At 42.0% G+C, this 15,243-nt stretch overlaps 1 protein-coding gene across 2 annotated transcripts in view; it reads left to right on the top strand.

The window, feature by feature from the left end:
• Atg2b (autophagy related 2B) overlaps positions 1-15,243 on the top strand; it is a 75,163-nt gene that overhangs the window by 21,658 nt on the left and 38,262 nt on the right. For both annotated transcript variants that reach the window (XM_050154619.1, XM_050154618.1), the window contains exons 11-21: positions 1,352-1,613; positions 3,532-3,682; positions 4,173-4,265; positions 4,381-4,569; positions 6,880-7,153; positions 8,830-8,932; positions 9,216-9,411; positions 9,911-10,053; positions 13,258-13,415; positions 13,765-13,937; positions 14,472-14,622. In XM_050154619.1, the coding sequence (XP_050010576.1) occupies positions 1,352-1,613; positions 3,532-3,682; positions 4,173-4,265; positions 4,381-4,569; positions 6,880-7,153; positions 8,830-8,932; positions 9,216-9,411; positions 9,911-10,053; positions 13,258-13,415; positions 13,765-13,937; positions 14,472-14,622 (1,893 nt within the window). The remainder of the gene's footprint in view (positions 1-1,351; positions 1,614-3,531; positions 3,683-4,172; positions 4,266-4,380; positions 4,570-6,879; positions 7,154-8,829; positions 8,933-9,215; positions 9,412-9,910; positions 10,054-13,257; positions 13,416-13,764; positions 13,938-14,471; positions 14,623-15,243) is intronic.

Genomic DNA, 15,243 nt, shown 5'->3' with positions numbered 1-15,243 from the left:
CCTTTCAGAATAAACATCTGATTCATTTTCTCTCTCTATCATTTATGTATCTCTGACTGTCTACCTATGCATAGCTATCTATTTATTAATCATCCACCTACTCCTTTCTGTGCTCCTGGGTACTGTACCTAGGGCCTTGTACATTGCAAGCTTACACTCTACTGCCATATTTTTTTTTTGTGTGTGTCTTTTGTAATTTCTCTTTTAGTCTTGGACAATCACAAAGTTTAGAAAGAAAAGAATAATTGAGTAGTTCATTGGAAAATATTTTAGAATAGTTACTTATTCGTTATATTTTATTTTTTGTTTGTTTGATTTTGTTTTTGACACAGGGTCTTATGTAGTGCAGACTGACTAACTATGATCGTGATCTCACTTGACCTTTTCACCTTCACCGCCTGGGTGCTAGCTAGGTTGCTAGGTGTATGCCACTATGCTTGGTACTCATTATAGTCTTTGTATATTTAAATACATAGATATTATAGAAAAAATTCTATGTTTCATATCATTGCAATTTAAAACTTACAGTTAACTATCTGATTTGTGTGTGTGTCTGCGTGAGTGCACGTGTGTATGGTGTGTATGTAAGCCTGTGTGTTTATATGTGATGTGTGTGCGTGTTTATGTGTGCCTGTGTGTATATGGTATATGTATTTGTGTATGTGTGCATACATATGTGTTTGTGTGTAAGTGTATGCACATGTATGTTTGTATATATGCTTATGTTGTGTTTTGTGTGTATATGTGTAGGTGTGCTCATGTGTGTATATGTGCTGTGTATATGTGTGTGGGCCTGTGTATGTATATTCATGTGTAGCATTGGGCATAGAATCTGAGGCCTTGACAGTTCTCAGCCAGTGCTCCATCATTAAATTATACCCTAGCTTCTTGAGTCTTTTTCTCAGTGTTTTTGTATTGTTTGTTAAAAAAAAATCTGTTTTGGTACTGCCCTTCCCTCCCCAGTACTGGGGTTGAGCTCAATACCATGAACATGCCAGGCAGTTGCTCTGTGACTGTTCTTAGTACCGTGAGCATGCCAGGCAGTTGCTCTGTGACTGTTCTTAGTACTGTGAGCATGCTAGGCGGTTGCTCTGTCACTGTTCTGTACTCGATCCTTGCTCTTCAGAATTTAACTGGACAGTTCCCAAACTTAGAGAGTTTGGTGTGGAGCTTTTGGTTGATTTTAATTTTTTTCTAACACAGTTTTATAGTCTAAAAGATGTGTCCACACATTTCTGCTTACTGAGATGGACTCTTGGGGCTTTAGGTGCAAGAGTCCTGCATATCAGATGAACAGGGTAGCAGTCTAAGATGTTCTGAATCCTGACTCAGAGAACTGGATGTATTTCAGCCCTGCCCTCTAGGTCTGTTTCAGTGGATGAATCGAGGCCTGAGTTCATCTGTAGACTGGCAGTCGGCATCTTCTCAGTCTCCGTGCTTCACATCGATCCTCTGTCTCCAGCGGAAACATCCCCAAACGTTAATCCATTGACACCCTTGGCCGTCGCGTTCTTCTCTCGTATAGAAAAGATGGACCCAACAAGATTGTCAGCAGAAGATTTTAAGTCCTTCCGAGCAGTCTTTGCAGAAGCTTGTTCCCATGATCATCTTAGGTGAACTCTCTGATTACTTCAGAAAGAACCACATGCACACTGTGTCATCTGTCTACTCCCTGTTTTGGTTTTCAGTGGATAACGAGTGAAATTTACTGCAGTACTACAGAGATACCATAGGGTCTCTCCTTCACATTGTATAGTGTGAGAAAGATGCAAATATAGATCTAGATGGGTTGTAGCTTCTCCCTGTTTTTTTTTTTTTTTTGAGGCAGGGTTTCTCCGTGGTGTAACAGCCCTGGCTGTCCTGGAACTAGCTTGTAGACCAGACTGGCCTTGAACTCATGGAGACCCATCAAGGAGTGCTAGGATTAAAGGTGTGCGCCACAAATGCCCAGCTCCCTCCCTGTTCTTGCTAGCTTGTTTTAGCACATTTGCCACCATCCCTGCTATCACTATTGAAATGATGGAAATGGTTCTTGGGGCACTGGCAGTGGCAGAGATGGTGTTGTGCTGAGAGTGGTACTGATGAGGAGAGCTTGGGAAAGGCTGGTGCCAGGCCATGAGAGGTGGGTAGCAATACCAAACCTGGGCTGAGTGTTCAAATGATTATTTTTTTCTGCTTTTCAAGATAGGTTTCTGTGAAACAGTCCTGGCTATCCTGGAACTCACTCTGTAGACCAGGCTGGCCTCAAACTCATTGACATTCACCTGCCTCTGCTTCCAGAGTGCTGGGATTAAAGGTGTGCACCACGACCGCCAGACTCTGCTGATTCTTAAAACTGTGAGCCCTCATGAGTTGAGGCCTAAAAGATGGGCTGACTAAATTGGATACTATAGGGTTAGCATGCAAATACTGTTTTATTTTAATATAAATGGCGATCTGTAAAGTGAGTGATATTTTGTATAATGAGGCAAAGAAAATTTGTATTTTAGAGAATACTTGTTTTTGGAGACAGGATCTCATGATATATAGTCCAGTCTGGCCTCAAACTTTCAGGCAGCCTCAGATAACCCTGAATTCCTCTCTGTCCTTGTGCCTCTACCTTATGAGATGATGGGTGTGAGCTGCCATGCTTGGTTTTAGGCAGTGTTGGGGGTTGGACCCAGGGCTACCAATTAACCTAAACCCTTACCTCTAGCTCAAGGTAATTTTAATGTAAATTTTCTGGAGTGTTAAAATTAACGTGAAGTAGTTTTTGACCACCATCAAAAGATGCTTTTACATGTTTGGACCATAGTACTTCAAATTACATTGTAAGAACCTTTTTCCCTCAGTTTTGTCAAATCTCCAGCTATCTGCAAGTAGAAAATATGACACAAAAACTGTGAACCCCATCAACTGAAGTTTTAAAGTTCTGCGTCATTGTTGGTCCTTTGTTTTTGGGACAGTCTCAACTGTCAAAAATACCAGTCTCAAACTCATGGTCTTCCTGTCTCATCTTCCAGAGTACTGGGTGTTTGCCACTATGCCCAGCTTGAATGATGTTTTTAGATAGTTTTAAGAATCCATTTACAGATCTGCAATTTTTTTTTTTAAGTTGTTTTGTTTTAAGGCACAGTTTTGCTGCCTAACCCCGGCTGGCCTGGAACTGACTATGTGTAGACTCTCCTCAAACTTGTAGACACCCATCTGCTTCTGCCTCCCAAGTGCTGGCGTTAAAGGCGTGTGTGCCATGATGCCTGTCCAGGTCTGAGATTTTATCCACTGCAGGATAAGTTTGGAGTGTCGAAGAAGGAAGGGCAGTGTTGGGCAATACAGGCATCCTGGGAAATTCCCCACCATAGAGATGCTAAGGAATAGGAAATGGGAAGCTCATGTCCTTAGGGATATTAATGATTACTAGCAGCTTGAACTTGGTAGAGTAAGCATGTAATTATTATACTAACATTCGCATGTTGCTCTCTCGGCTTATGTATATTGTTTAATCTAGAAGCTTGTGGAGACTTTTAAATGCTTCTTTCTTTTTTATGGTAGATTTATAGGCACTGGCGTCAAAGTGTCCTATGAGCAGAGGCAAAGGTCAGCTTCCCGTCATTTTAGCACCGACATGTCGATTGAGCAAATGGAGTTTTTGGAGTGTCTGTTCCCAACAGATTTTCATTCTCTTCCTCCCCACTACACAGAGGTAAATGTTGGATACTCCCTTGGATGATTTTTAGATTTGTTTTGCTTTTTTAAGAATCGAATGAATAATAACAGTTTTCTTTAGAGCATACCAGCATCACAAAGAGTGTTAGTGTTTTATTGGTGTGATTGTTGAGACAAATTTTAAAGTATGTCGTTCAAGGTTATTCAATGAAGCGAGTAAATATTTGAAATGAAATGAGAGTTATCTGAGGAGGCAGACAGGTTATGAGCCTGCCATTTTATTTTGTTTTAAAGTTTTTTCTTAGCTATTGATCAGTTTGAACCCTTGCTTCAGATGAGGAGCTGAGGCTCACAGAAGTTTGCTGCTTGAATGAGATTTACATTGCTAGAAAGAGGCAGAAATGAAGTTTGGGGCCAGCTTTTCTGACTCCCGAGAGCTCCTCTCACCTCAGTACATCCTCTAGATTTCCGTGATCGATTGCAGCTTAATGCCCTAGCTTTAACTCATCTCCATCCTTGTCTTTAAGCTCCTAACGTTCCAGTCCAAAGAAGGGACTGATGCCCACCTCCCCGTGTGTCTTCAGCTTTACTATAAGCACTCTGAGACTAGAGGACCGCAGGTGAGTCCTCCCTGTGGCCACCACTGCAGATTGTTATGGGATTTTTTTTTTGTCACAATTGTTAAGTTTTATAGTTTTGTTAATAATTGTGTGTGTGTGGTTTTTTTTTTTAAAGGGTAATCAAGCAAGACTGAGTTCAGTTCCTCAGAAGGCGGAATTACAAATTAAATTAAATCCAGTGTGTTGTGAGCTGGATATCAGTATCGTGGATAGGTTAAATTCCTTGCTTCAACCACAAAAACTCACCACAGTAGAGATGATGGCCTCGCACATGTATGCATCATATAATAAGCATGTTAGTTTGGTAAGTATGTAGACGTTGCACATAAGCATGTGCTTATTGGGATTTCTGAGAAAAGTCCTAGTAGATTAAATAGACTAGAGCAATATTATTTATAATAGTAAAAAGTAGACATTTAAAAATTATTTTTACTTTTTGAGACAGCATCTCTACATAGCCCTGGCTATCCTGGAACTCATTGTGTAGATCGGGCTAGCCTCGAATTCAGAGATCTGCCTGCCTCTGCCTTTTGAGTGCTAGGATTAAAGGTGTGCACCACCATACTGGCCTTAAAAATTACTTTTAAATTTCTTGTGCAGTTCTGACCTAAAACTTGATATGTAGCCAGGGAAGACTTTGAACTCTTGATCCTTTTGCCTCTACCTGCCTAGAGCTGGGGTCATAGTGTACACCACCTAGCTCAACAATGTTACTTCTTTGCCTTGATGAGAACCAGGTAAGGTTTGGTAATTTTACTGGAAGACATTTCCTGTTTTATTTCTAACAGGGTATGCTGTGTGGTATCAGCTGCGTGAAGAAGGCTCTGCAGGAAGGGTTAAGTGAGAAATAGAATGTTTTTCCATGCAAACTTTTTTTTAACCTTCTGAGATAGCATCTCATTGTTAGCTCAGGTTGGTCAGCCAGGAACTTGTGTTCTTCCTGTCTCAGCCTTCCCAGCAGGAAACTTCAGGCATGCTCCACTCTGTCTCACTTTCCTTAGACTAATGTTAAACTGTACATGCAGAAAAAGATGATATGCAGAAGAATGACTAGGCCCATCAGTTGACAGTATTTGATTGTAGCACAATGGGATTGGACTTGGAGAATACTGTAACATATTCATGAAGTCTTATTTTCATACATTCCATAAACTTGAATGGTGTAAAAAGTAAAGCCCGGTAGCACAGGTCTGCTTTTGAGAATGAAGAGTGATTGGCATCGCATTGTATTACTTTGCTCAGCTCTGCTATGTGGCATGGACTTGTATTAGCACATTGGAAGCTTGAATGTGTGGCCTGTAGGACCAGGCCCAGCCTGGGAGGCAGCTTTAGGGGAAAGGAATCAACACAGCAGCGAGTGCCTGTGATCAGATCTGCTCTGGGGCTCAAACAGGAGGCTGTCATTTGGAACACACTTAGGAAACATGAGATTCAATTTAAAAAGACAAGAAGGAAAGGCGCAGAGACATTTTATTTCCTGCCTGTTTTACCCACCGTTCCTGGTGTTTAGACTAAAGCAGCATTCTTAAGTGTATAGGCCAGTCTCTATTTGCTGTTAACCTTGGCTGTGTTGGGATGACCTTATCATCCTTGGTTTTATTTTCTTAAAAATTTGTTTTTATTTTATGTGCCTTGATATTTTGCCTGCATGTATGCCTGTCTGTGTGAGGGTGTCAGATCTCCTGGAATGGTAGTTACAGACAGCTGTAAGTTGCCATGTGGGTGCTGGGAATTGAACCCAGCTCCTCTGGAAGAGCAGTCAGTGCTCTTAACCATCTCTTCAGTCCCATCCCTAGTTTTCTTTAGTATGAGATTAGAGTTTGTGTCAAGAAGTCCAATAGGGATGAGATAGAATAGATCTGTGAAAATGCTGGTTTCTAACTTTAGAGAAGAAAGGGAACCTGCTAGAAGCGGGGAGGGGCTTGGCAGAAGAATGAATGGGAACAAAACGTACTGACATGTGCAGGAAGATGTCACAGTAAAGCCTTATATATTTGCCTTGCTTGTAAAAATCCCAGGCTGCTATAGGAAAGGCTTGACGCTGACTTGGAAGATGAATGTTGAAGCCTTTATTAGTTTCAGGATATTTTATTGAAAATTAAAAATTGACTTCTATTTGAATGGCATGATTTTAACTGGTGTATGTGGGGGACTCAGGAGTCATTTGGTGAACACTTGGAACCTTTGTGTGCCCTGCTCTGATCATAGGCCTGGAAGCAAAGAGGAGTAAGACTGGCCTTTGTATATGACAGCAGTCGTGTGAGTTCATATTGGACCCTTAGGGCAGCCTAAAATGGGCAGATTCTTCAAACTGAGTGTTGAGCATGGTATTGATTTTTAGCTTTATTGGATTTGGTAGTAGGCTGGTTCACTCCTTTTCTTTTTAGTTTATGGTAAGATGTGTAGGGATCTATAGTGTCTTTCTTTTTACTTATTTTTGTATGAAGATTCAGCTATTGCCTCAGCAGTTTTGATTTGGGCAATAGCTGTTTCATTTGAAGCTTCATTATACAATAGTGGTTTTCCACTTGTGTCTGGATGCATTGTGGCATGTGGGGGAGCAATGATAGTATTTGCAGAAATGCTAAGCGCTGCTGTGATTTATGCCTTTCAGCATAAAGCTTTCACTGAAGTGTTTCTAGATGACTCTCACAGTCCTGCGAATCGTCGGGTATCTGTACAAGTTGCCACCCCAGCGCTGCATCTTTCTGTTCGCTTTCCCATTCCTGACCTTCGGTCAGACCAGGAGAGAGGACCCTGGTTTAAGAAGTCACTTCAGAAGGAGACCCTCCATTTAGCATTCACAGATCTGGAGTCTCAGACGGAGTTTGTGGGAGGATCCACCCCAGAACAAACTAAACTGGAACTGACTTTTAGAGAGCTAACTGGTAAGACTGAACGTACTAGCGGAGAACAGACTCTGTGCGGAACACTACTCCTGACAGCACCCAAGATGGCAAACTTGGGAACACTTAGAAAATAGAGCAACAGCTTTCCCCAGAACTGTGTGGAGATATGGATACAGTATAGTTAAAAAAGAGACGCTGCGAGGCAGGCATGGTGGTAGCTCACGCCTTTAGTCCCAGTACTCAGTGGGTAGAGGCGGGCGAATCTAAGTGAGTTTGGATCAGCCTGGTCTACAAAGTGAGTTTCAGGACAGCCAGGACTACACAGAGACCCAGCCTCAAAAACAAACAAACAAAAAAGATGCAGCACAATGATTGATTTGCTCAGATGAAGTTCTTATTTTCTGAAGGAATGCAGTGTTAGCCTTTTATAGCATTGCTTTTCACTTACTATGTGCTGATAGAGGCTGGATAGCCTGCACGCTACTCTCTGCTGGGTCCTGTACTGAGCGGGTCACATACATTCTGTCCTTTCCTTTAGTTGTTCCCACCATGTGTTAGATTTACTGACCCGTGGGCTGAAGAGGATGTGTCTTCTAGCTCATGGGTAGTAAAGACCAATCTGACACCAGAACCTGTGTTCTCAGTCACCACACTAACTCACTCCTGTGACACCTGAGATCTGGTATATTCTGTGTCTGTATGGGTTAATGAGCAGGGTGTGTGGAAACTCAGCCCTTGCCTCTGCCCTCTGACACTAGTGAGGGTACTCACACCTCAGACTTCAAAAGTTTCCCTTGTCTGCTCTGATCTCAGAGTTGGACAAGTTTTTGGAGATACTTAAATAGCACTTGCCAGTGACTGCTTCATGAGAGGGTGTTTAGGTACACTCTGCCGTTCCTTATCTCTGTGGACGTGAAGCTCTCTGATTTAGAGGAAAACTATGAGAAGCCAGTGTGGTGGAGTTACTTTGCATGTACAGAGCACACACCAGAGTATACTTGTGTCCTTATGTTTACTGTGGATAATTAGCTGATAAGCTTTTCTTTGTTCTTTTCTACCCGAGCTGCAGACTGAATTCAGGGCCCTGAATGCTGGGCAATTGCTCTGCCTCTGAGATATAGCTCCAAGCCACAAACTTTTCTTCTGTGAAGAAATAATTGGGTCTGGAGAGATGCTCAGTGGTTAAGAGGACTTGTTGTAAAAATCGTGAAGACACAAGTTCAGATCCCAACACTCATGTAACAAGTTGAGCAAGGTCACCCTCATATGTGCCTGAAGCCACAGTGCTTGGGGATAGAAAGTAGTCCCTGGGGCTTACTGGCTGCCAGCTTAGCTAAAAAAAAAAACAAAACAAAAAAAAAAAATGTGAGCTTCTCCCTCAAAGGAATAAGATGGTGAGTGATAAGAAGTTAACCTGATACTCTCAAATGCACACAAGGAAATCAGTACTCAGTAGGTAGTGACTGACATTTGCTATATTATAATTAAATATCTTACACACTAAATACTAGTCAAGAATTTCAGTTTGAATAAAAACTGGTATCTTTATCTGCACATTCTGCCTAGCATAGGCCACATTACAGCAGAAAGAAATGAATGAGTGATGTATAGTGTGAGGGTGTGTGGATAATACCCTAGTTTGGAGAGCTCTGAATGATCTTGTCTGCATCATTTGGGAAGGAGCACATTGCAGTCATATCATTTTGGTTCCATAGGGTCATTTCAGGAGGAGAAGGGGGAGCCATCTATCAAGTTTTTCCATGTGTCTGGTGGAGTTGATGGAGACACAGCATCATCAGATGACTTTGACTGGCCAAGGTAAGCAAATGCAAGGGTGTAATGGAATTTTCCAAAAGTCAGACTTTCAGTTAGCCAAGAATACGCTGCTAATGTCCTTCATTTATTTAGTTATTTGAGTTCTATGCTGAGTTATGTATATATATACTGCCTGTTCATAAGTGGGTTACAGCAGGCATAGGCTTTATAAGTTAGTCTGGTAGTATTAACATTTAATCAGTGTTCATTCTGTAAATTTGCATAAAAGTAATAATGTTGCTGTTTATACTTACATCTTGACTTTTCAAATCATCTTTGTGATCAGAATGGTCCTGAAAATAAATCCACCAGCCATGCATTCCATTTTGGAGAGAATAGCAGCTGAAGAGGAGGAAGAGAGTGATGGTCACTACCAGGAAGAGGAAGAAGGAGGGGCTCATTCCCTGAAAGATGTCTGTGACCTGAGGCGACCAGCCCCGTCTCCCTTTTCCTCTCGTAGAGTAATGTTTGAGAATGAGCAGGTAAAAGTGTGATGAACACTCCAGGGTAATTATCCCAGCCTCCAGTAGACACTTCCCCTCTTCTCCTCCTCTTTTCCCTCCTTTTCTCTTTGTGTCTCAGGTTAGTTTTGAACTTGTGATCCTCTTGCCTCTGTGGGATCACAGGCCTGTGCCACTCTACGTGGCCAGGTCTTTATGAAAGAATGCTGTAATCCTAGCACTTGGGAGGTGGATGCAGGAGGATAGCAAGTTTGAAGCCGGATTGGGGATATTGCAAGACCCTGTTGTACATCATCAGCAGAAAATAACAGCAACAAGAGCAGTAACGACAATAAAGATAATCCGTGTGTTTTGTGCTAGTTTGATCCTAGATTGATTTCTATTTTTCTTGATGTATATTCTCCCTAGATAAAGGTTATGTTTATGGTAAATGTTATAGTAGTTTAAAAAATGCTGCTACTATTTTAAACGTAGATTGCTTCTTTGATGCTTTTTCTCATACTAAACTACTCTGTTTTAGATGGTGATGCCAGGAGACCCTGCAGAGATGACAGAGTTTCAGGATAAAGCCATCAGCAATTCCCACTATGTGCTGGAACTTCTGCTACCAAATGTTCACATGACACTGCCCAATAAAAACTTTTACGAGAAGCTGTATAACAGGTGAGTTTGAATTGCGTGACCACTTCCAAGCACTTCTGCCTTCTTCTCACTTTGGTATGCTGGTGACATTGTCCTTGGAGCTGTTTCATTTTGCCCTGCTATTTTAGCTGACTCCCAACTTGTGCCTGGTGCCTATTGTAAAAACAACAGTAACACCACCATCAAGAACTCCTGAACAGCCAGGTGTTATGGTGTCTGCCTTTAATCCCGGCACTCAGAAGGCAGAGGCAGTTGGATCTCTGAGTTCAAGACCAGCCTGATCTACAAAGTGAGTTCTAGGACAGCCAGGGCTACACAGAGAAATCCTGTCCAAAAAAACCCTAAAAACAAACCAAACAAAAACAACCAAACTCCCTAACAGCAACGACAGACAACCAGCAGAATGGACATATTTTGGGTACTAGTTTGATTGCTGATACTGCACAGTGTGAAAAGTGCTGCCTTCTCAGACATGTACTGGCATGAGGGGCCCTAGCAGATCTGAGCAGCAGGCCGGCAGTCACTGGTGCAGTTAGGTTCTCAGTCACTCTTCAGAAAGTGTCTCCTCTTCTCAGAATTCAAAAGGCAGCTACTTAGTTTTTTTCCAGTTTTACTTATACATTTTGTAAACAAAAATTTTAATTTATTGTGTTTTAAGTACTTCAACACACCTACCCAGCAAATACAGTGAAATGGGATTCTGGGTCATAGACTTTGTCACTTGACCTTGTGAGGCAGGAGGACAACTCTGGAGGTTGGCTTTCCTTCTACCACACGGATCTTAGGGGTTGAACTCAGGTTAGGGTTGGTGGCAAGTGTGTTTATCTGCTGAACCATCTCACCAGCCCTGTTTATTTATTTATTTTTAAAAGAAAAGCAAATTCCTTTTCAACTGAGTGCCGTGAAGTACTTCAGTAATCCCGGCTCCAGGGAAGCTGAGACAGAGGCTCATGATTTCAAAGCCAAGCTTCCTAATAAGAGTCTTATTTTTCAAAATAAAAACAGTCGGGCTGGAGAGATGGCTCAGCGGTTAAGAGCATTGCCTGCTCTTCCAAAGGTCCTGAGTTCAATTCCCAGCAACCACATGGTGGCTCACAACCATCTGTAATGAGACCTGCAGGAAGAATACTGTATACATAATAAACAAATAAATAAATATTAAAAAAATAAAAACAGCCAAAAAAAGACTATTTAGACCCAAATATAAGCAAGAAAAGCAGTAGGAACATGATGGGGGGAGAAACTCCCAGGTCACATGCTGGTTTTATTTAAGCTATGCAGGAAGTGTAACATAGGAGAGCCTGTCCTGAGAGGAGGCTTCTTTGCCTTTATCCTTCACAGTCACTGCCTCGGGCCAGGCTCTGGACTCAGAAGCCTTGGCTTCTTCTTTTTCTTTTTTCTTTTTTTAAATCATGTAACATGTATCCTTTATTCTTTTATAACCATAGTTTTCTTTTTTTGTCATAAAATCCTGAATTCAGAGAACTCTCAAAAAGAGGTTTCTGATATTTCTTTATTTAGACAAGGTGTCATTATATAGCTCAGGCTGGCCTTGGGTTTTCAGCTGCCACACCTCCCAAGCACTGGGATTGCAGGTCTGACACTATTCCCAACCCTGATCACCATCCTGTGTTAGCATTAGTTCTTGTGTTTCTTTATTCCAGAATGTTCTGTCAAAGGCCTTGGCTTCTTTGTCCTGTAATAGACCATAATGTTGGGGGCATAAACTGTCAGTGTGTATAAGGGGCGCCATCCTTCAGTGCTGTGACCCTGGTGTTTTTACAACACTACTTCGCACTGTGAGTCAAGCTGCTCAGTGCTACCTCCCTCCTCCAGAGCTCTGCAGCTGGCTGCATGATGGCTTCCTCTATGGAGAGGGAGGGCTGCCTCTTGTCTTGGCACCTTGACTGGTATTCACACTGGACTTTACAGTCCTTCCATGAGTCATCACCTCGTCCTTTCCTCGCCAGCTATGTGCTGTGTGACAGCCGCTGGTCTACACAGACTGAGATAATTGGGCATAAGTCCTTCTCAGGGCGGTGGTGCTGGCAGCCTCGGAGGTGGCATGGAGGAGTTCAGCCTTACAGTGTTGTGATGGAAGCCGATGAGGGGAAGGAGGGATTGTGGTGCAAACCTCGAGAATGCTGTGAAATTGCAGTTTTCTTGAAGCTGAGCAGAAGCATGTCTTTGTAGCAGTAAGTATTTACTGAAGAGGCAGCACAGCTGGGGCCTAGTTGTGATTCTTCTAGTGTGTTCTTTCGGGGGTAGGCATCTCTCCTCACTTTTTGTGGTCATGCGTTATCCCATGCCTTCTTCCCAGGGAAGTTGAGCTGTCTGTTGGGAAAAAGCTATCTCAGATACTAGTCTAGACAATGGATTGAATTGAAAGCTGGGCCTGATCTTGAATGTCATACCAGCTTTTCTTCTGCTTGGCTGTGTTGCCTTGGGAAGATGACTTAAGCTTTATATGGTGGTTTCTTCATGGGTAAAGTGGGAATAGTGATTCTCCCATCTGTCCCTGGGAATGGTAGGAAGGACTTTTGAGAGGGTCTCTATAGTGTCTTAGCAGCCTTCCTGTCATTTGGGAGGTGGGTTTTTTTTTTTTTTTTTGTTGTTGTTGTTTGTTTTTTGGAAGTCTCATTATACAGCTCTGGCTGGTCTGGAACTTGCTGTGTAGACCAGGCTAGCCACAGACTGTTTCTTCCCCTTAGGATTAAAGGCATGTTTCACTATACCTGGCTGTCAGCTCTTATCATTAAATAGCTTACTCTTTTAAGGTACAGTAAAGGGCTGGAGAGATGGCTCAGAGGTTAAAAGCACTGACTGCTCTCCCAGAAGTCCTGAGTTCAATTCCCAGCAACTACAGATGGCTCACAAGCATCTGTAATGAGATCTGGTATTCTCTTCTGGTGTGCAGGCCGAACACTGTACACATAATAAATAAATATTTAAAAAAGTAAAGTCCACTTAGAGGTATGATCAGGTCTTGGAGTCTAGAACACGGGTGACACTAGGCGAGTGTCTCGTCAGGTGTCTGATCTCACATTCCTTTCCCTGGTCTTGCTTTCCCGTTGGAAGCACATATTTTCTGTTGTAAGAACACCTTCACACGATCATTTCCATTTTACCATTTAGAACCAGTAAGCACATACGGACCTGTAAGGGGTTCTCTTGTTTGTCTTCACCTTAGATGGTTCCTGTTCATTTTGCACTTTGTGTTTCTAGGATCTTCAATGACTTGCTTCTCTGGGAGCCAACAGCTCCTTCACCAGTGGAGACACTTGAGAATATTTCCTATGGCATTGGGCTCTCGGTAGCCAGTCAGCTGATAAACACCTTCAGCAAAGACAGCTTCAGTCCCTTTAAATCTGCAGTTCACTATGGTAATGTACCTTACCTTTGCTCTGGTATAAAGTGCCTCATTTATATAAATTAACAGAGTAGGAGCCCTTTCCGGTTGTGGATCTAAACTGTGTCTCAGACTTTGTTTTCTGTTTGTGTTCTATAACTTCTATGACTATCTCTGCACTCCTGAGTCTGTTCTGACAAGAGCTTTGTTGCTCAGATGTGAAATCTTCAGTGTGATCGTGCACGTTTGAAATTCACTTGAGAGATCCAGATATCTCCCTGTCGTTCTGTCCTGTAAAAGTGCAAAGTACTGTTGTGATCGTTTTAAGCTGCTGTCCTGCTTAGCTGTCAGAATCTGTAATAGTAGGTCTTTTCCCTGCGTAGATGAAGACAGTGGATCTGAAGAAGAGACTTTGCAGTATTTTTCTGCTGTTGATCCCAACTATCGTTCCCGTAGGAAAAAAAAGTTGGACTCTCAGAACAAGAACTCTCAGAGTTTCCTCTCAGTCCTTCTGAGTATCAATCATGGATTAATGGCAGTGTTCACAGATGTAAAGGTACGTTTACACAGTCTGCTGCAGTGAAGTGGGGTAAGGTGGTGGTGGTGGCAGTGGGGGGGGGGCAGCGTTCTGAGATGCCAGAGAACACACTACATTGGGAGCTAGCTTCAGTTTTTGGTCTAAGGCTGTATGGATTTCCTTTGGAAAGCATGTGCTAATTCTTTTAGTGAGGGCAGTAACTGTAATGTTTTATTTCTCATTTTAAAATAGGGTGAGGTAACAAGCATTGTTGCAGAGGGTTTATATACCACACACATTATTCAGTGTTTAATCTCACTGTATTGAATAGTTCAAGAAATAGGCTGCTTTTTGTGGTGTGGGAGATTTTCCTAAGTTAGATTCAGAAGAAGCATGCCAAGGAACATTCTTCCTTTCTGCATTTAATAATGGTTGTTGGAGCCTGCAGCTCAGTGACTAGAAACCCACCTACTGGGTACAGGATTTTAGGTTCTATCTCCAGTACTGGAATTTGGGGAAGAAAAAAAAAAGGTAACTTGTGTTTTTTGTTTTTTTTCCTGGTCCTTTTGTTAGCAAGATAATGGAGAGCCGATGGAAAATAAGCATGGGGAATTCTGGTTAGAATTCAACAGTGGCTCATTATTTTGTGTGACAAAATACGAAGGTTTCGATGACAAGCACTACATCTGCCTCCATTCCAGCAGCCTCAGTCTGTACCACAAAGGTAGGACAATTATATATTTTCTTCTCTTCTGTTTGGCAATTGAATTTCTATATAATAAAGACAGCTTGTTGAGAATACAACCTTGATGTGAGAAATTGTTTTCTGTTGGGAATTCTGGTTCTGTTGCCAGAATCATACTTACAAATTAAAACTTCTTGTTTGGAGACAAGGTCTCACGATACAGTCAACAGTGATCCTGAACTTGAGATTCAATTCAGCTTCCCAAGTTCTAGGACTATAGGTGTGCACTTCTACCACACCTGACTAAATTTACCACATTTTGAGCAGTTGCCTTACTAGGCACAAGGATAGAAAAATTTTATTTTCCTAGCATTTTAGAATCTGAGTTTTTATTTTTTGACTTTTTTGTAAGTTTTTGCTCTCAGTTATACCAATGCTGACAAAGAAAAGTAGGCTGTTACTACCATGCTGCCTCTTGACCACTGTGCTGCCAGAAACATGCTGACTCTGTGGGGTTTCTGCAAACACCATGGCCAGCAGAGTAATGAGAAGGAAGTCCAGTTCAGCATGACTCAGCAGCAGGTCTTAGCTCAAGCTTCTTGAGTCTGATACCGGCAGTTTATTTTAAACATATTTGAGTACAGCGTAATTTGGAAAATA

Source organism: Alexandromys fortis, unplaced genomic scaffold (genome assembly GCF_014885135.2).
Source record: "Alexandromys fortis isolate MF-2015 unplaced genomic scaffold, M_Fortis_MF-2015_v1.1 scaffold_91, whole genome shotgun sequence".
Lineage (NCBI taxonomy): Eukaryota > Metazoa > Chordata > Mammalia > Rodentia > Cricetidae > Alexandromys > Alexandromys fortis.
This window is presented reverse-complemented; position numbering and strand designations above follow the sequence as displayed.